Raw genomic sequence first — 19911 nt, forward strand, 5'->3', positions numbered from 1 at the left:
TGCCACACCACACAAACACCAACACACAGGTAGCGAGAGGTGTTTCTCAGTGTACTCGTTTCTCAACACTGACCTTCCACTGCTGTTTTGCTCTGAGGTGTGTGTGTGTGTGTGTGTGTGTGTGTGTGTGTGTGTGTGTGTGTGAACGGAAGAAGAGAGAGAGAGAGAGAGAGAGAGAGAGAGAGAGGGAGGGAGGGAGGGGGAGGGGAATAGGGGAATAGGGGATTAGGGAAGTGAAAACGTAGAGACCGCTGAGGAAAGTAGGAAAGTGGAGAGAGAGAGAGAGAGAGAGAGAGAGAGAGAGAGAGAGGAAAGACAACTCTGTACACCCGAGGGAAGATTTACCGCTACCTCTCTCTCTTGACCGCCTAGAAGGTGTGTGTGTGTGTGTGTGTGTGTGTGTGTGTGTGTGTGTGTGTGTGTGTGTGTGTGTGTGTGTGTGTGTGTGTGTGTGTGCCCAATCCCAGAGTTAAACCAGGATGACCACGACATAACATTACCCAGTTTCTCCCTCTCTCACTCTCTCTCTTTCTCTCTCTATTTCCTCAGAATCTTGGTCTTCCTCTCCACCTTCTCCGATCACTTTAAATAAACTTTTAATAAACAACTGCATTTCCTCCACCTTAAATTGGCGGAATATTCATCCTTTTGCAGCAAATTGTCCATAAGTTAGTGGCAGAAAAAGACACTACTACGGGTCTAACTCCATTCCATAGCACATCTTAATGACTAACCTCATATCCTGGTGTTAATCGAGAGAGAGAGAGAGAGAGAGCAAAAGTTGACAGAGTATAGCTATATTGTACACTACTGTATATCACTCAGTTGTGGTCTGAATTTCTCCCAACCATTCTTGCGTAATCGATTTCCATACGGCTATCAATACTACACATTGTTCTAGCACCACAAATATAATGATAATGGTGAGTGGAGTGTGTATCGCAGTAGCGGTGGTCGTCGTGCCTCTGGGGTGTGTAGAGTCATAGCAATTTGTAATTTGTGGCAAGTGTGTGGGTGAGTGTAGAGCCAAAGAAATTGCCATTTCACACGATTCGAGGTGTTAGCAGTGGTTGTTGAGTGTGTAGAATCAGTTGCATCTCGTAAGCTGTTACAGGAGTGGTGTTGGTAGTGGCTGTCGTCGTGAGTGTGATGTGTGTAGTCATATCAGCTTGTAATTTGTGGCAAGAGTGTGGTTTTAGTTGTGGTGGCTGTGGTAAGTCAGGGGCATGAAAAATCAATGGAAACTCGTAATCGGTAACAGTACAGGTGTTGGCAGTCTGTAACGAGTACCTATTGTGTAGAACCTAGGGATTCGTCATTTTGTAGAAGCCAAGGCGTTTGCAGTGCCTACAGTGGGTGTCGGGCTGTGTAGAATCAATTACAACTCGTAACTTATGGAAGGATCGGTATTCACAGTGACTGAGGTTATTACGTGCAGAATCAAAACATTTCGTAATTTCGCTGGAGCAGAGGCTTTAGCAGTTGTTGTGGGATGTACAGGATCAGTGACAACTCTCATGCTGTAGTATGTAGTAGGGGAAATATTGGTAGTTCCTGTGAGTTCTAGTGTTTAAAACCTAAAAACTTGTAATTTTATGAGAGCATGTGTACTGACAGTGATCATATTAAGCGTGGAGTGGGCCGAAGCAAGACACCTTCTATCTCAGTAGTGGTGCTGGTAATGGTGAGTGTAGTTTACAGAGAACAGAATCGAAGTTACTCATACAGGTATGTTACATGACTATGGGTGTTGGTAGTGGTGAATGTGTGTTGTTTATTGTATGCAGGATTCAAGCAACTCGCATTTTAGAACAGTGTTGTTGGTCGTGGTGATTGTGCTGTTATAGTGTGTAAAATCAAGGTAAGATAAGTTTTGCTTGAGATAGTAAGGTTTCAACTAAGATTTTACTTGTCATTGGTGAAATTTGATAGATATGGTATGAATTTCCCCCTCCACCCCCATGTCAGTAAATAAAACTTGGTTTTGATAATAATAATCCATCCATCATCCAATCCTACGTTGCCCCATGAGGAGCGTAGGAGCCCCGGGGCTAGACAAGTTGTTCCTGACATTTAAGATAAGAGTGAATAATAATAATAATAATAATAATAATAATCGTCATCATCATCATCATCATCCAATCCTACGTTGCCCCCATGAGGAGCGTAGGAGCCCGGGGCTAGGCAGTAAGCCCTAACTCTGCGGAACGTTGCTGCTAAAGGCCAAGAAGGAACAGTTGTTGTTATTGTTGTTGTTGTTGTTGTTGTTGTTGCTGCTCAACCCGGATCAAACCTGCTCCAGCAAACCCGTCTACTATGGGGTCGACCTGTTGGTTGCATACACCCTTGATGTTGTGCCTGTCTTAGTGTGGCATGTGTTGCGCGGTGCTTCATAATGTGTTTATGTCATGAACCTATCCTACAAGCGGGGCACGTGAAATAAAACAACGGACGAATAAAACAAAGTGAGATATTAAAAGATTTAATGTCAATGTTTGGATTAACCATCACGAGCACATTCTATTTCTCCAGTAGAGGCTGGAGGGAACGATGAGTCTGACTGATTCCTTTGATTCTGGCCAGTCCAGTGACAGCTACAGGGATGCCCGACCTTCTCGCTCCAAGCAGTACCTCGCCACACTCGCTGGTAAGCATGTACACCATTATGACTATATGCCTTGTAAGATGTGCTGGTAAGAATCTACAGAACTATGACTAAGTACCGTGTATGGCCATTTAACTCTCACAGACTCTTGTGATTCATCTCAGCTGAATAATACCGGCTTGCGTTAGCTGCAAGAGAATGCCAGTTGTCTTGACCATGGTTCCAGTGTCAACATTTCAGGTCCTATACTCACTCTCATTTGTAGGAAGTCGTCTGGCGATGGCTGTAATAAAATACTAGCTTTGTCCCGGCAATGAGAGGAATAACGATGGAATGGCTTGTATGATGTGTGATTGACTATGTGGTCCATTTATTATTTGTTTTGAAAAATGCACGAATGACCGGAAAGTCCACTTTGTTGTTGCACCTGGATAATGATAGAGTAACTAGAAAGTGTTCGTGGGTGAGGTGAAGGGGGTGAAGGGGAGCATAATGATGAAGGGATAGGCTGGGGAGACATCAGAGTGACGGGGAGGGTGAGTTGGAGAAAGGACATCCGGATGGCGAAGACAAGGTGACATGGAGGCTAATCATTTGAGGCCAAACCTCTTCCGGGATTAAGGGGTCTGGCTATACATATGTTCATACATGCATACATATATGGATAATTACTCTGAATAATTCTCTTGTCGCTCGTGGATTCTCTCTCTCTCTCTCTCTCTCTCTCTCTCTCTCTCTCTCTCTCTCTCTCTCCTAGCCACTCTAAGAGCTATGATTTGATAAATAGGGTGGGTGACACGATTGTAACCGCTGAATGTACACATGAGTCATCTCTCCTCATCTCCTCATCCACTTCGGGAAACATGGAGAGATAAGCAGGTGAAGCAGCAGAATTTTTCCACCAGACTACTCATCCTCTGTCTCCGTCAACGTCCATGAAAGTTATGAAGAGAGAAGCGGCGAAGGTAACAGAACTTTCGCCTCTTACTAGACATAAACCCTCTCCCAACTCAGCGTCTCTGGGAGCTATGGTGATATTTACATTTACAGGCAACACATCCCTTTTAAGAGACAGCAGGATTTTACCAATTTTACATATTCGTTCTCCCTCTCAGCCATTTTGGGAGCGACAAAGAAGCGGAGGAGGTGATAGTGTTTTACCCGCCGACTGTACACATTCTTTCTCCTCTGTCAGCGTCCCTGGGTGCAATGGCAATGGGTGCAGTAGCAGGCTTCACTTCCCCCGCCGAGGCCCTCCTGCAGTCCTGGCACGACCCGCCTTATCTTCCCCTGACGCAGGACCAGGTACTGTAAACACCATTGAACCTGGCTTTTTTTTACTTGCTTATTTACTTACTTATTTGCTTACATGTTTATTTATTTACTTTTGCTTTATTGCCATCACGACTCCCCTACATCCCCTTGACGCAGGACAAGGTGGCCCACAGCAAGCACTACCTTTACTGAACTTAAATCCTTCTATCTGGTGACGGAATTATTTGCTTTATTACATACTTACTTTCTTATTTATTTATTATTTATTCCTACCACGGCAGTCCTATCTTCCCTTGACCCAGGACCACCTAACTTACAGCAGAAATCGCCTTTACTGATATTATTTTTCAGTTTGATGGTATCTGTTTTTTCGTCACCTCATCCACCTGCATCGATACCTTAATTATGGAAAGTTTCGCCAGAGCTGAATAAAATCGCCTGACCGTATTACCACATAAAGAGTTAAGCTGTGCATCAGATTCCTTGATATTCACATAATTCTTCATTCACAGCTGCCAAGTACTTCACACTCAAAAAGTCGTATGCCTAAACCTTATATCGTGAAATGGAATGCACAATTCTAATTTTTGACAGTTATATAGGGAACACATCTGTAGTTATAGGGTATGATTGGACTGAATACTACAATGCAGGGTGTGCTCAGTAAGTAGAGAGAGAGAGAGAGAGAGAGAGAGAGACGGACAGACAGACAGAGAGACAGAAACTTATGTTAGTCTCGTACGTCAGTTAAACTCGTCAGTAACTGGGAATTTGCATTCAGCTTTGCAATTTGAGGATTAAGCATACGACCATAAGTTTCATGAGCTTAAAAAGTGCATAAGATTGCATGCTGACGTATTTATCTGCACTCATTAAACCTACTAGATATTTGAGCATAATTGATGTTAATGTGCTTACAGTTTTACTCTCTCTCACTTAGCTACCAAACATTTCCATATTTAAACTTGTGTGAATATGCAAGTGAAACATTACTTCCCGATTTAGTTACTCCTAATTGTAAATCAGTCATGGAAACTTCTTTACCATAATAACTGGATGATTCTTTGACAGTACCTTATGAAATTAGCCTATATTCCTATTAATGTCAAAAGATTTTACTCTACGCCGAGAAACTCATCACAGCAAAAAAATGACAATAACTTTTAAAATCTATCTCGAGTAACACTTCAACTCAAGAAACATATTTTCATCTAACTAATGCCTGGTAATTTGATCCATCTCGTTAAATCTCACCGCAGGCAAAGACTTAAAAATTTGAAGAAGCGTACCCACACACTGAAGATGGGCTTATTGTGAGGTTACACTGATTCGGCCGTCTTGGACACATACAATATGTATAACTTCAGTATGTACACGTCATCCCTCCCTCTGAACTGGTTTACTGTACTGGTAAAGCAACACACTTGACCCTACATCCAGGTATATATATATATATATATATATATATATATATATATATATATATATATATATATATATATATATATATATATATATATATATATATTTTTTTTATTCAAGAAGAACTTTTAGCTTTGGGCGCATTTAGTAAGAAGTACGTCTAACTCTTTCAATTAAGAAAAAAAAAAAATCCCTCCTAGACAGAATTAAATAATCCTGAAATAGTAAGAAGAAACAACAGAGATCGTCATAATGAAAGAAGTTACGATCCTTTTTGAACGGTTCTCTTTCCAGGTGAACTGGTTCTCTTCTGCCCCGTTCCTGGGTGCTAGCCTGGGCGGGATCGTGGGCGGGGTGGCAGTCAACTGGGCGGGAAGGAAGGGGACCATGATGGCTACGGCGCTGGTGTATGCTGTGGGATGGGTGCTGGTTGGTAGGTGTTCGTGCTGTTTGGGTGATTCAGTTATTTTGGTTGGAGAGAGAGAGAGAGAGAGAGAGAGAGAGAGAGAGAGAGAGAGAGAGAGAGAGAGAGAGAGAGAGAGAATGTATGGTGTGACTGAAACCAGTGTTTGAGATGGGAGAGAGGCGAGGGTGAAACAGAAAACTGAGGTAATTAATGGGAACTAATAAAAAAAATACCCTACTTCTCCTTCCACAGCGGCGTCTCAAAATTTCGGAATGATGCTTGCTGGGAGACTGATGACGGGCGTGTGTATAGGCACCACCACCACAGCAACTCCCACCTATATAGCAGAGATTGCGTCGCCTGATATTAGAGGGACCCTTGGTGAGATAAGATTCCGACTGACGTGGGTTGTGGGCGAGTTATTTGGTTTTACTGGTACAAGAACTGCTGATAATACACACACACATACACACACACACATCTAAAAAAAAAAAACTTGACAACACAACCTTAAGCCATAGCCCTCCTTCTCCCCCTCTTCCTCCCTTCAGGTAGCGCCTTCCAACTCATAAACACAGTAGGCGTTTTCTTCGGCCTTTCGCTCGGTACCTTCGTCACTAACTGGAGGTGGATGGCTGCTATCTGCCTCTCCCCCTCCCTTCTGCAGCTGGTTCTCCTCTTCTTCATCAAGGAGTCTCCGGTTTTCCTCTTGTCCAAGGGCAAGACGATGGCGGCGGTGGAGTCTTTGAAGTTCTTCAGAGGTAGGTCAAGTTACTTTGGGAGAGGCCGAGATTCAGATAGAGCCACCTCCACTCTGTTATGTCAAGTGTTGGAGGTACTGTTTGTAACGACTGGGTTAGGAAGAGTCTCCATTAGCCCCTTCACACCCTGATATCTCTTTCTAAGCTGAAGAAGGACGTGTGAAAATATCAAGGATAATCTCGTAAAATGCATCACATGATTCAGGGATTTAAATTTACTATTACTCTAACGTTTCGGACTCTACAGAGCTAAAATTTCAGACTGCACAGTAGCCATCTGAGAGAAATACTGTTCCTCTGAGGCTGGCTTCTATGTAATCAAAAGTGTTAGAGGAATAAAAAAATACTGACTTTTCTCCATGAATCAGTCACTTCAGTGATAAGACAGTTCATACTTTAGTTGGTACTTCATAAGCACATTTGCCTCAACAAATTTATTTTGTATTTTACATTTTGGCATCCCCTCATAGTTAGCTTATTCATTTTTATTACTGACATAGTTTGCATCACTAATGATACCACATTATAGTAAAATAAAAGTCCTTAAGAAAGAGAGAATGAGAAAGCTTCTGAGGCAACAATATTTGGTTTGCATATGAATTAAAGAAGATAAAAGCAACCAAAGACTGAGAGCAGGTGTCCCTTCGAACCAGTCACCTCCCTACCTTTCTCACCTTTATAACCACTTCAGTGTCATGACGTATATTTCATTTTATAGTTACCATCTCTACGCGATTTCATGCAGTTTAGGAGAGACTTTTCGCACTGAAGGGATTACTTATAGCCTTTATTAACCCCATCACAATCAGATCCCTCTTCGAGTTAAGCTAATTCTTCCTGAGAGAGCAAGAATAGTCTAGGAACCACGTCACCGGGCTGAATGTGCCAACCACGTCCTTAAACTCCCGCAGGCGAGCACCATGACGTCCAGCGAGAGGTGATGGAGGTGCTGCAGGATCAGGAAGCACAGAAGAACAGGGCTTCAGTTCTGGACCTCCTGAAGCCCCATAACCTGAAGCCCCTACTGCTGGTAATAGCCGTCTTCTTCCTGACCTTAGCTAGCGGCATCGTTCCCGTCATGTCTAACCTTTCTGAAATTTTTAAGGTATTGGCCACGTGTGCATATATTATTTTTATGAATGGTGCTAGAGAGGGACGTCTTCATGCCGTGGCATCTTATAACAGGGCGGCTCCACTGCCCGGTTATACAAGTGTTCCTCAGTTTCCTACCTATCCTCCGAAAGGAGAATGGAGGAATGCAGCAGGAGGGCAACTCAGTTTTCTGTCCACCGAGTTCACTTTCAGATGAGACTACTACAACTTACTACTACTGCTACTACTACTACTACTACTGTTTCATGAGCCCTTAAACTCCTTCAGCCTGAGAGTGTTAATACCATCACCAACAACCCTCACGATCGGGACAGCTTTAGTACCGTGTTCGAGCTAAATCCAGACAAAAATACGTATACTTTTTACATGTGTACATCAAATTGCCATCACAGAAAACTACTTCGCGTAACACCCATTGCCACAGCCAGCAGGGAAGCATCGACGAACTTTTGTTTGCCATAGTGCCATGGATTTTTTTTTTTTAGTTTAATTACTCTTGATCCACTTTGTATAGCACATTGACTTGACAAAGATCCGTAACTCCTTTTAGCTCAACCAGGTGTAGCCAGACTGGCGGGTGTATTTTACTAGTAAACAAGGAGGCTCATTCCTACCCCATACTTAAAGCTTATGGAATAGAATGCAGCGACTTAATACTTAAATCGTAGAAAGTGCTCAGTCCCGTCTTACAAAAACAGAGACAGTGTAATAATTATGAAACTTTTACGTAAGAGTCTATGGAAGTGTATAGAGTTCCCAGTATATCGATGAATTTCGAAAGTCTTGAATACCGGTACTTACTGTTATGAAATCAATCGATTTTTAGTAGTAGTGGCAGTAGTAGTAGTAGCTGCATCCTCAAGATCATCTAAATGCGAACCTGGTAGATTGCTGGCTGAAGTTGCCCTCCTCCTGCAGTCCACCATCCTCTTTTCAGGCATAAAGAATGAGTGTAGGGAGTTTCTATTAGCAGGCAATGAAGCTCCATTGTGAGTCTGTATAAATGGCAATGAAGCCCCATTGTGAGTTTGTATAAACAGGCAGTGAAGCCCCATTGTGAGTTTGTATAAACAGGCAGTGAAGCCCCATTGTGAGTTTGCATAATCGGGCAGTGAAGCCTCATTGCTGTATCGGGGCCACCACATGAAAGCGTCCCTGTTCAGCACCAGATTGATATTATGTGCAGTTGAGGACATAAATTCGGATACGCTTCATTGCAGTAAATAGAAAACAACAATTACTTTTTACCCTCCACCTGACCAAGTCAGAGGAGGGTGTTATTATCACTGGTATCAGTAGGTGTCTGTCCGTAGAGTTGGTCAGCAGGGCGGCTGGCCGGGCGTAGAGATTTCGTTTCCGGGCCAGAACTCAGAAAGTATCCACCATAGAGTCATAAAATTTCACATAGTTATGTGTCTTATAGTGAACTAATGCCTGTTGATCGGTAGAATGCTGTGTCTTGAGTAGTTTTTTTTTTTCTTAATAATGAAAAAGTAAAAAAAATAAATAAATCTAGAGATTTCACTGCGACCTGCTTAAGGAATCTGAAAGGCCCAGGTTATGTACCCACAGGGCGTTCTCCTTACGCCAGTACTTAAAAGAAAAGACTGTGGGTGGGACGTTATGCGCTTGGTTAGGTGTGCAGGGGGGTGTGGGTATGTACTTCTGCTTGGTCAGATGGAGGTTTGCATCAGCGTAGGTTTGCCTATGTTTTGAAACCTAGTAGCTTTATCCCCAGACCCATTTAAATGTGAACGGTGGATTACAGGCTGAAGTAGCCCTCCTCCTACAGTCCACCATCCCCTTTTCAGAGGATAGGGAGGGAGTTAAGGGACGTTTGTATAGACAGGCAGAGAAGCCGCATAGTTATTTTGGTGCCATTATATGAAAGCGTCCCTTTCCAGCACTAAAAACTCAGCAATGCGATCTTTGAAATCCAACATAGCTTTCAAAATAATGTGTAAGACTTTCACAATCGTTCTGCTAGAAAGTGGATTGTTATTTATGTACACCACTGTACAGACGATTTAAAAAGTTGTGTGGAGGAGTCTGTGGTGGAGGAAATGTGGTCTGGGCCAAGTTATGTCAGTCAGTGCTGGCTGAAGTTAAATGCCTGCATTAACACTGACACTTGTGACACATTTTGACCCCAGCTGTACCATTGTTGACCCTCGACTTGACTTCCATCTAACACAACTATTGGTGCCGACTGTGGCTCTCCCCTCCTCCTTCGTAGGCCTCTGGAACGAGCTTGGACGACAACATCAGCGCCATGATAGTGGGTTTCGTGTCTGTGGTGGCCACGGTGGGCGCTGTTTTGGTGGTGGACTGGGCGGGAAGGAAGGTGCTCCTCGTCATCTCCGCATCTGCCATGGCATTCGCACATGGTTAGTTGGCAGGGATGTAGGTTTTTACGAATTTTCTGTGAAGTTTTCTTTTACTTTTATTGTGAGGCTCTATTCTGTTTCTTCTGTACTGTAGTTTTCAATTTCCATGTAGGTTTGTTTTGTTGTTCTGTTTCTGTCATTATTGTTATCGTTATTATTATTATTATTATTATTATTATTATTTTTATTATTATTATTATTATTATTATTATTATTATTATTATTATTATTATTATTATCATTCTTACTACTACTCCCACTGCTGCAACTACTACTACTACTACTACTGCTACTACTACTACTATTACTACTACTACTTCTACTACGTTTTGGCACACATTATTACTGAAGAGAAAAAAAAAGAATATTCATCTGAACAGTATTTGGCCTGCAATGGTCTTGCATCACTTGGAGTATGCATATGCGTGTGGACCAGGGTTGAGTTATGTCTCCGACTAGAAGTAAAGGGACTTGGAGTACCTGCAGACCCTCTGACAAAAAATGAAGTATGTCTGGGAGCGTGGCTTTGTGCCGACACTGCAGCCTACAGCCCTCCTTCAGTTGGAGAGAGCTGAGGTCTGTTTGGACTCCCATGTAGTTCCTCTGTCGAGACTGGGTTAATCTTTCATCTTGGCGGGTTCTATGTACAAGCAAAGCAAGCGACAACACAGGAAAGCCGCCATTGTTGATGATAATATCATTTTCATTCTGCTGTCATTCTAAACTATCCTTACAATTACTACTCGCCTCCTGACCCTACCTAATGATTCTCCTCTCCCCTCCTCCCCCTCAGTGGCCCTGGCTGAGTATTTCGGTGTACAGGGGCATAACAGTGAGTGGACCCAGCAGCACCTCTCATGGCTACCCCTCGCGGCCCTCATCGTGTATATCGTCGCGTTCTCCATAGGCTTCGGGCCCGTATCGTGGCTCCTAATGAGTAAGTTTGTCAATTTTCTGAATGTTGATGAGTGCGTTTTCCTATTTTATGGCTATTGTTGAGAGACTTTCAGTTAGTGGATTTCCTTGTGCGAGTTTCTTTTACTTAGTTTCCATGAGTAAGTTTCTATTTCTCGACTGAATAATTCCAAAGTTTATGTTTACGGTTGCGTTTAGAGACCATTGAGCATGGTTTCGGTCTCTTCCATTTGATGGAAAGTCTCCACATGTCGTGATTTTGAACCGTTTTCTCACTCATTCCCCCCTCCACATTCATATCTGTGACCCTCCTCAACCACTCACCCTCTCCCTTCTTCTCAACATGCCCAAACTATCTTGACTAACAGTTTCCCCTAACTTCTCTGACATCTTTAATATCAAATACCTCTTTCGCAATGCACTGTTCTCAGTTCTGTCGCCTATTTATATCTGATTCATCTGTCTTAACATTTTCATTTCCGTGCGCATCAGGCTCATTGTATCCTCAATTCTCACCTGTTAAGTCTTTCAACATAACATTCCTCAAGCGTGTTCTGTAGAGGGTAGGCTGCCCCTAGCGCGAAAGAATAGTCTCTTTAAAGTCAAAAAAGCCAAAAAGCCCCTAAGCTTCCGCTTCCTGTTCTAGCCATGGAACTAGCCTTTGTTCCTCCTCCTCATGATGTCCCACAGGTAACAGAACATCTGTGCATTCCAAACGGCTGTCACCTCAAACAATACTTTCCCTTCTCTCATCAACAGCCCACGTAACCTTCCACACCGCACACCGAAAGTTTCTCACACCCTGTAGTCTACCTTTAACACCACTGCATCGCTTGACCAATCTGTTCCAGGATATGTACAGTACACAAGAGAATATCTCCGAACTCCATGTTTACACACAGCACAAGACCACACATCCAGTTTCACTACTTTACCACCCTCACACCTACTGCCCATGACCTGTGCCTTACCCGTATTAATTTCAGTCCTTTTGGTTCCATCCCATCCCAAATCTAACCAAGCTTCATCTGCCTGATGTTAACTTAACCTAATCAAAGTTAAACATAGCTTAATCTAACAGGGCCTAAATTAATCTAACCTAACCTCGTCCCAGGCGAAGTGCTCCCGCCCTCGGTAAGAGAGATGGGGTCTGGTCTGGCTGTTATGTTCTTCTGGCTGGGGAACTTCGGCATCACTTACGGCTTCATACCTTTACAGGTCAGTTTTATTTCATCACAGATCATTCTCTCTCTCTCTCTCTCTCTCTCTCTCTCTCTCTCTCTCTCTCTCTCTCTCTCTCTCTCTCTCTCTTACTCAAGTCAGGTCACATAAGTCAGTTACCCCTTTGCAATTCTGATGGAGAGAGGAGTTGCTAGGGTGGGGGGTTCCGCAAGGAGAGTATCCAACAAAATTTTCATGCATATCCTATTATATATTGCATGAAAAATAAGAGGATAATGTGAACCTGTCTAAAGATGCTTCAGTGAAATTTTTAGCCTTGTCTTGTAGCAGTATTGTAGTAGTAAATGAAAGTACTGTAGCATTTTAAGTACTGGAGTATGGGTATGTTGTAAGCACTGTAGTAATGGTAGTAATTTTGAGTATAGAGTTCTCTTAAATGATGCACTCTTATAGATATATTACTAGGACTATCCCACCTTTAAGTATTGTAGCATTATCGTAAATAGTAGTGTCATTAAGTATCGCAGCAGTAATGTAAGTTTTCTAGCAACATCTTCAAGCACTTCACCCTAATCTTAAGTATTGCTGATAAGAATACAACGCTTGCATGAATTCCCCAGAACTCTCTCCTTCTCCCTGAACCAAAGAAAGCAATAAACGAACTCACAGGATTGGAAGGGTTAAGTATTGTAAGACTATCGTAGGTAATGTAGGAGTATCTTTAAGCGCTGCAATATTGCCTTAGCCTCTTCAGTCCAATGGCGTATTTTTTATTCTATCATTACCATTGACAAACGATTTTATTTTTAAGTTTTAGAAGACTGGTCAAACTGGAGGGGGTTACGTGCAGCCATCATCGACACCTTCATTATAGTCTTTTTTGCTCTAACTTGGCCTAGGATTGCTATGTTGCCGTCTTGAATGCAGAATTATAACAGTAGATTAGCACTAGAATATGATGCTAGTCACGAAGAAGTGCTGAGAAAGATGTAGAGAAGTAGCACTGCCTCTGTGCCACTGAGCTGCATGAAATAAGCTACAGAAGGACGGAAATCCTGGCCAGGCTAAGGTGAAAGGAGTCGCAAGAATACAGTGGAATAATAAGCCATTGGACTGAAGGGGTTAACAATAAAACATCACCTTTGTTAACCCACCCTCACCCCCCAGGATGCTCTAGGCTTGCCCGGTCTCTACCTTATGCTGGCGGGCATGTGTGTACTGGGCCTGGCATTCAGCGCTTGGGTAGTGCCGGAGACCAAGGGATTGACGCTGCACCAGATATCAGAATATTTTAGCTGAAAGAGAGAGAGAGAGAGAGAGAGAATGTTGGAAGGATAGTAGTTGTGGCAGTAGTAAATAAATGGTTTCGTTCAATCCTGGACGCCACTTTCTACCTTGTCTTCTACTGGGCAAACGAGGTTCAGTCGGATGGGGCCCGCAAAGGTGTCCGTATGACAGTTGGATGGATTTATTGCTCACAAGATGCCACCTAGGAGCGAGTGGGGCTGGTGTGAGTAAAATTGGGTGTGAAGTAGCCTGGTTCCGTAAGTCGGGAAAAATTAACATAAATGAACATATGTTTTTAGGGGACGTGTGGTATACTGTTAGAATTTCGATGTTTGCCACTAACACTAACATTAAAGACATGCATGCTTAGATCCTTGTTGTTTTATTTCAAAGTAGATTTATTCTGAATTTAACATCTTGCTGAGGAGACGTGGTGGTGGTACTAAAGCAGAATTTATCTATCTATCTATCTGTCTATGGATATATCAGTCTATATCTGCCTGTCTGTTTATCTGGCCATCTATCTATCAGTGCACTTTTTATGTCTGTCCATATGTTTACCTGTTTATCTCGCAATCAGTCAGTATTCTATATAAGTACCTACTCATCAGTCCATCCATCTTTCCAGTAATGGACTTTTCATTTACCGATTTTCTATCTAAAATTGTCTCTTTTTTTTCTTCTCACCTTATCAGTATTAATCTCAGACGTGGACTCCCGTTACATCACATTAACATTATCAACAGGCCAAGATAAGAGATTTGATATCTTTGGTATTCTCATTGACCCTGACTTTAATTCGACCAAGGGCGGTGGAGTTATCAGCCTTGTATCAGTGTTTTATGGGTGTTATGTCAGGTTTTCTCTATCGGTTATTTTCTGTTTATGTAAATATGTTTTTTAACACTCCTAGGGCACCGTGACTCACGACCAGCTAATACATAACAGAATGTGTAGGTAGGATTATATACTAGAGTTGTCTCGCCCATGAGAGGGTTAATGGTGACAGTATTAACATTTTCACTTTCCTATGACTCAATCTCAGCAGAGCATATTCATCTGGAGTTAGCAGGAGTTGAATATTAAGTTGTCCTGACCATGAGAGGGTCTGTGATGGGAGATTTGCACTCTTAGACTCTTGCGAGTCACTCTCAGCTAAACACGCTTATTTAACGTTAGCAGGAATAGAATACTATACTCAATTTACACTAACTTGAGCCAAAATTGCCACCTCGCCATCTAGACTACTGAGTTACAGCAATAGATTAGCATTTGGGTATGATGCTAGTCACGAAGCAGTGCTTGGGAAAGGATGTAGAGCCATAGCAAGGGGATCGATAGTAGACAAGTTGCTTTAGAAGATGGGATATTGTAGGTAATAGACGAGATTGGTAATAGACAAGATGTTCTAGTAAATAACAAGGATAAGAGAAAGTAATTTAGTTATAGGTCACCACGAATTTAGACTTGCGGTAATTCCTGTACGTATCATCTCCCCTTCCCTCCCCCATTTTCCAAAGTGCTCGATCTGGGCCAGCATACCAAAGAGAAGTATCATCTAGACACATAGCTTTACGCAAGATCTAAAAACTTACGTAGCTGTCCCGGTCCACATTCCCGACCAAAGAATTCTGATCTAGACACAGCCTTACAAAGCCCTCTGGGTCACTTTTCCATGCTATGAAATTCTGACCTAGACACATGGCCTCACATACTAGCTGTTGTCTGAGTAGCTTCTTCTTACCATGGAACTTTGACGTACACACAGCCTTATATGGTTCTCTGTGTCACTTTTCCAAACTATCATATTTATAGCTGTGTCCAGTCTTTTTACATTAACGTGGGCACAAACTGCCATCTCTCCACCATGAATGCTGAGTTGCAAGCAAGCATACACTAGCACAAGAATATGATGCTTGTATTGTCTTTTATTGCCATTGAGATATGTGAAATAAACTACAACAGGACGAAAAATCCGGGCCAAGTTAGATAAATAAGAGGATAGCTCACTTTTCCCTAGTACAGAATTCTGACCGATACACTTTACATAGTAAAAGTAGTCTAGTTCACTTTCCTATACCATAAAACTCTTACATAAACACGTAGCCTTTACATACCTGCCTCGGACACTTTTCCATACTATAGATTTCTCACCCTGACACATAGGCTTACAAAAGTGTAGGCTCTTCATCACTTCATCACACCACTAAAAACTGATCTTGACGCAAAGCTTTATATAGCTGTTTGGGTCACTATTCAATACAGGAGAATTCTGACGTAGACACTCAGTCGAACATAACAGTCTGAGTCACTTTTCCATACCATAGACTTCTAACCTCGATACATAGCACTGAATATACCTCTGAGTCACTTTTCCTCATTAGATAATTCTGACCTAGCCATATAGCCATAAATTGCCGTGCAGGTCATACTTCCATACCATAAAATTCTGACCTAGACATACAGTCATACTTAGCTCCTTGGGTCACTTTTCTGTATCGTCGTTTTCTGACCTAGACACATGATCTTAGTTTTGTGGGTCACTTATTCGTACTACAGAGTTTTTACCTAGACACATAACCCTACATAATTATGCGGGTCACTTTTTTTTTATGGAGAATGTGAGTGCATTCAAGTACTTGGGTAGTGTGATGAGTAAGGATGGAACTCTGGGGGATGAAGTGCGTGAAAGGGTACAGCAGGGAAGGAAGGTGTTGGTACACTGAAAGCAGTGATGAGAAATAGGGAGGTGAGTATGGAAGTTAAGAAGTCACTGCATGATAGTATTGTGATCCCTACCCTGACGTATGGAAGCGAGGCATGGACCTTGCAAGAGGGGAACAAGTCAAGAGTGAGAGCAGTGGAAATGAGTTACTTGACAGGAGCTTGTTGAGTGACGTGGAGGGACAGGTTGACGAATGAAGAAGTGAAGGAACGCTGTGGGGTGGATGTGGATGTGGTTGAGAAGATTAGGAGAAATACACTGAGGTGGTTTGGACATGTGAAGAGAATGGAGAATGAAAGACTGACTAAGAGGGTGTATGTAGGTGAGGTGGAGGGAGGGAGAGGGAGAGGTAGACCGAGGATGAGGTGGAGGGATGGAGTTGAGAGGTATATGAGGGAGGGGGTGGGTGAGTTGGGGGGAGGGTAGTCAAATGGTGGGTGACAGAGCGTTTTGTCTGCGGCCACCCTTTGCTGGATTAGGGCGTCGGGCTATAGATAGATAGATAGACTTTCATCATTGGAATGGATAGAATGGGGGATGTAGGGCATGTATCCCCCCCCCCTCTCACACCCCCACACGTTCTCGGGAAACCAATATTTAACAGTGCTTTTTATCCCAAAGTAAGTACAGTGATAAATGCGTTATGAAAATGTCATCGCAGAATCATTTCAGTGAAAAAGAGGGATTTGGCAATAGATTGAGGGCTTTGGTATAGTGTCAGCATGAATTCAGTATTTTGGTGATTGCGATAAGAATCACTTCCCCCCCTTTTCAAAGCGCTGGATCCAGCCCTGGATAGGGTGTGATAGTAAACAAGGTGTACAAGTAGGTAAGGTGTGATAGATAGTTGACAAGGCGTCATATATAGCAGATAAATACTGATGTGACAGCTACTAGATAGGTAGGGTGGCAGATAACAGATAAACTGTGGTATCTAGTAAATAAGGTGAGATCTGACCAAACAGGAACACCAGGGGTTGTCAAGGGTGAGGTCGGGGCAGTGGCACCATTTAGAATGCTACTTACACCACCTGCCATACCACCTACACCCAGTCATACCACCTTTCATACCACCTAGCCTACCATACCACCTACTTCATCTATCATACCACCTAGCCTGCTTTACCACCTACTTCACCTATCATACCACCTAGCCTATTATACCACCTACTTCACCTATAATACCAAGTACCATACCACTTCTATCATAGCACCTTCACTCTCCGTCATACTTCCTACGCCATCCATCATAACATCTAAGCCACCTATCACACCAAGTTCACACCCGTCATGCCACCTACTCCTATCATATCACTTGCTCTATCATACCACCTACACCACTCATCATGACATCAAATGTAAGCCATCTATCACACCATGTTCACGCCCGTCATATCACCTACTGCTGTCATACCACTTGCACTCTATCCTACCACTCATTATACCACACACACACACACACACACACACACACACACACACACACACCTATCTCTCACCATACAACCTGCAGTCTCTATCATACGTCCTACACCACCTATCACAGCATCTAAACCAAGTAGCAGTAAAGGATTATAAAGTGCAGTTATTACATTGAATTTCGTTTCCTTCAAAACATTTTCTAAGGTGAATAAAATAATTACGAGCGAGCGAGCGCAGCGAGGAAAGCAATGTTTACGCTGAGCTGAGAAATGAGCGGCACGACACGACACGGCCCGACAACGATGATTTTCAGAGGTTAATAACTTTTGTACTATGTGAGATAGAGAAGAGATTCTTTCAGCAAGTAGTAGATACATTCAATGAATTTAGTTTGTAGTTATATATTTACTCATGAGACCAATGAAACTCCCTTGAAACCCCAGCTTTCCAAGAGAACGTACCGAGGACTTCAGCTGACATGCTTCACTATGAAAATGAATTTAAAAAGATTTCCTGTTGAAACACTATGTTTTCTTGCATGAATTTTAACAATTAGATCTCGGATAATACGCTCATCATCTTACATGAACGTTTTTTCTATGTTTAGGGGATGAAATCAGCAAGGGCAATCTCCCCACTTCTGGGTTCTATCATTCGATCGATAGTCAAGCGTTTACCGACGCAGTTCGTTGACACGGGAAGTCCGGAGCAGAGACTGAACACTGCGCGTGTAGTATATGCTACCGTGCCTCGCTATATGCACATCCAGAGAGAAAATGTGTGAGAGAGAAAACGTAAGAAAGTAAATACTTTAGCTCAATTCTTCTTCTGTTATTGTTCAAGTACCTCGCCAGAAATGTTAAAAGTTTACACAAGGTGAAATTATGATAGGCGTATGAACAACGCTCGCTCTCTCGTCACGCTTTCACAAAGCCACTTCACAGGTCCAATGACAGCCAAGAAAAAGACATCCTCGTCCTAAGGGGGTTTATTTCTCGAATAATGTAAATGCATTCTCTCTCTCTCTCTCTCTCTCTCTAGTAGCTCATCTCATCAGCCGTTTGAGTGTCCACTGCAGGACCGGCCTATCCCGACCGAAGTGGGGACGATACAGCCAATGTATCTCTACCAAGTGGCTTAGGCTGTCTGGTAGAGACTGTATGTAGGGTGAGAAGTGCTTGTAAAAGTAATTGCAGTGTTGTAGTGGCTTTGGATGTGTGTGTTGTCTGGAACCAAATGTAGTCGGCCTGCACAAGCCGACTGGGTGCAAGCATACTTTATAGTATGCGACACTGGTTCAACCACAGCACCCCTTGTGTCCGCCAAAGTAGTATGTGGCCAGAATAACGCTCCCAAAGTTTATTACCCTGTGGGGCACGAACTCTCATTCTTCAGTGTACGAAAACGCACACTTTACCACTGAACCACAGAGGCTCCATATAATATATATATATATATATATATATATATATATATATATATATATATATATATATATATATATATATATATATATAAATATATATATATGTTTATACATTTAAACATTGTGTGTGTGTGTGTGTGTGTGTGTGTGTGTGTGTGTGTGTGTGTGTGTGTAAACTTGCTTAGCCATCTTAGTATCATTCCTAGCTTAGGGGTGGATGGGTGGATGGATGACAAATTTACTTTCAGACTTCATTAAATTTGTGCCGCCAAAAGTTAATACATTGCCGGAGACGCGCTTATGTTGGGAACTTGCTTAGTTATCCTGGTGTCGGAGCTTAGGGGTGGATGGATGAGCAAGGCAAATTGAATTCAACTTTGCCTGTGCCGCAAAAGTTGTCACCGGAGACGGGCTTATGTTGCTAGTATTTCTAATTTTTAAACCCTTTCTGTATTTTGGTATATTTGATTCTTGCTACCGACAGGCGATTATGCTTTACTTAGGAGAGACCTCTTGTAGTCAAGGGGCTGAAATATCCCCGTTAACCCTTTTAGCAGCGGGACGTCTTTCATGTTATATTCTTGTTACCGCCTAGTGATCGTCCACTCCATAAACCACTCTAAAATGATAGAGCAATTGATCAGTAATTTAGCCCGCTTTACGATAACGTACTGTACGTTGACTTTCAACCCTTGTAGTACGAGTATGTCCTTTCATTAATTCTTGCAGCCTCCAGACGATTTTATTTGGCTGTGAAGAGGATGCAGAAATTATTTTACATTCGTGTTGTTTGGTTTCTCTGGTCATTAAATCGTCCGGAGTTAACGGGACTAAAATATCAAGCGTTTGGACAGAGTGGTCAGTGGGTTATCCTCTTCAGTTCGACTTATTCCGTATTTCACCCTTTCTAGTTCCAAGCCATTTTACTCAGACTAAAGCAGATGTTTTTCGGACTGGAGGGGCTATACCCTTCGTTAACCCGTTC

The 19911-nt window shown here is 42.5% G+C and overlaps 1 protein-coding gene across 1 annotated transcript; it reads left to right on the forward strand.

Moving 5' to 3' along the window:
• Window positions 1-1603: 1603 nt before the first annotated feature.
• On the forward strand, window positions 1604-13365 carry LOC145400219 (facilitated trehalose transporter Tret1-like). Its single transcript, XM_080272734.1, has 10 exons — window positions 1604-1684; window positions 2536-2693; window positions 3721-3910; window positions 5597-5731; window positions 6376-6469; window positions 7381-7574; window positions 9819-9969; window positions 10763-10906; window positions 11999-12102; window positions 13234-13365. The coding sequence occupies exons 1-10, from the start codon at window positions 1604-1606 to the stop codon at window positions 13363-13365; spliced, it is 1383 nt and encodes a 460-aa protein (XP_080128860.1).
• The last annotated feature ends 6546 nt before the right edge of the window (window positions 13366-19911 follow it).

This window comes from Coenobita brevimanus, chromosome 51 (genome assembly GCF_032717465.1).
Source record: "Coenobita brevimanus isolate Jiangsu-jjx chromosome 51, ASM3271746v2, whole genome shotgun sequence".
In the NCBI taxonomy this organism is placed as follows: domain Eukaryota; kingdom Metazoa; phylum Arthropoda; class Malacostraca; order Decapoda; family Coenobitidae; genus Coenobita; species Coenobita brevimanus.

Bases quoted from the DNA above. Each gene is read 5' to 3' on its own strand.
- LOC145400219 (XM_080272734.1), top strand. From the start codon at position 1,604: ATGTGTACTGACAGTGATCATATTAAGCGTGGAGTGGGCCGAAGCAAG. The intron at 3,911-5,596 runs GTACTGTAAACA...TTCTCTTTCCAG, and splicing joins TTCCCCTGACGCAGGACCAG to GTGAACTGGTTCTCTTCTGC. The intron at 7,575-9,818 runs GTATTGGCCACG...CCTCCTTCGTAG, and splicing joins ACCTTTCTGAAATTTTTAAG to GCCTCTGGAACGAGCTTGGA.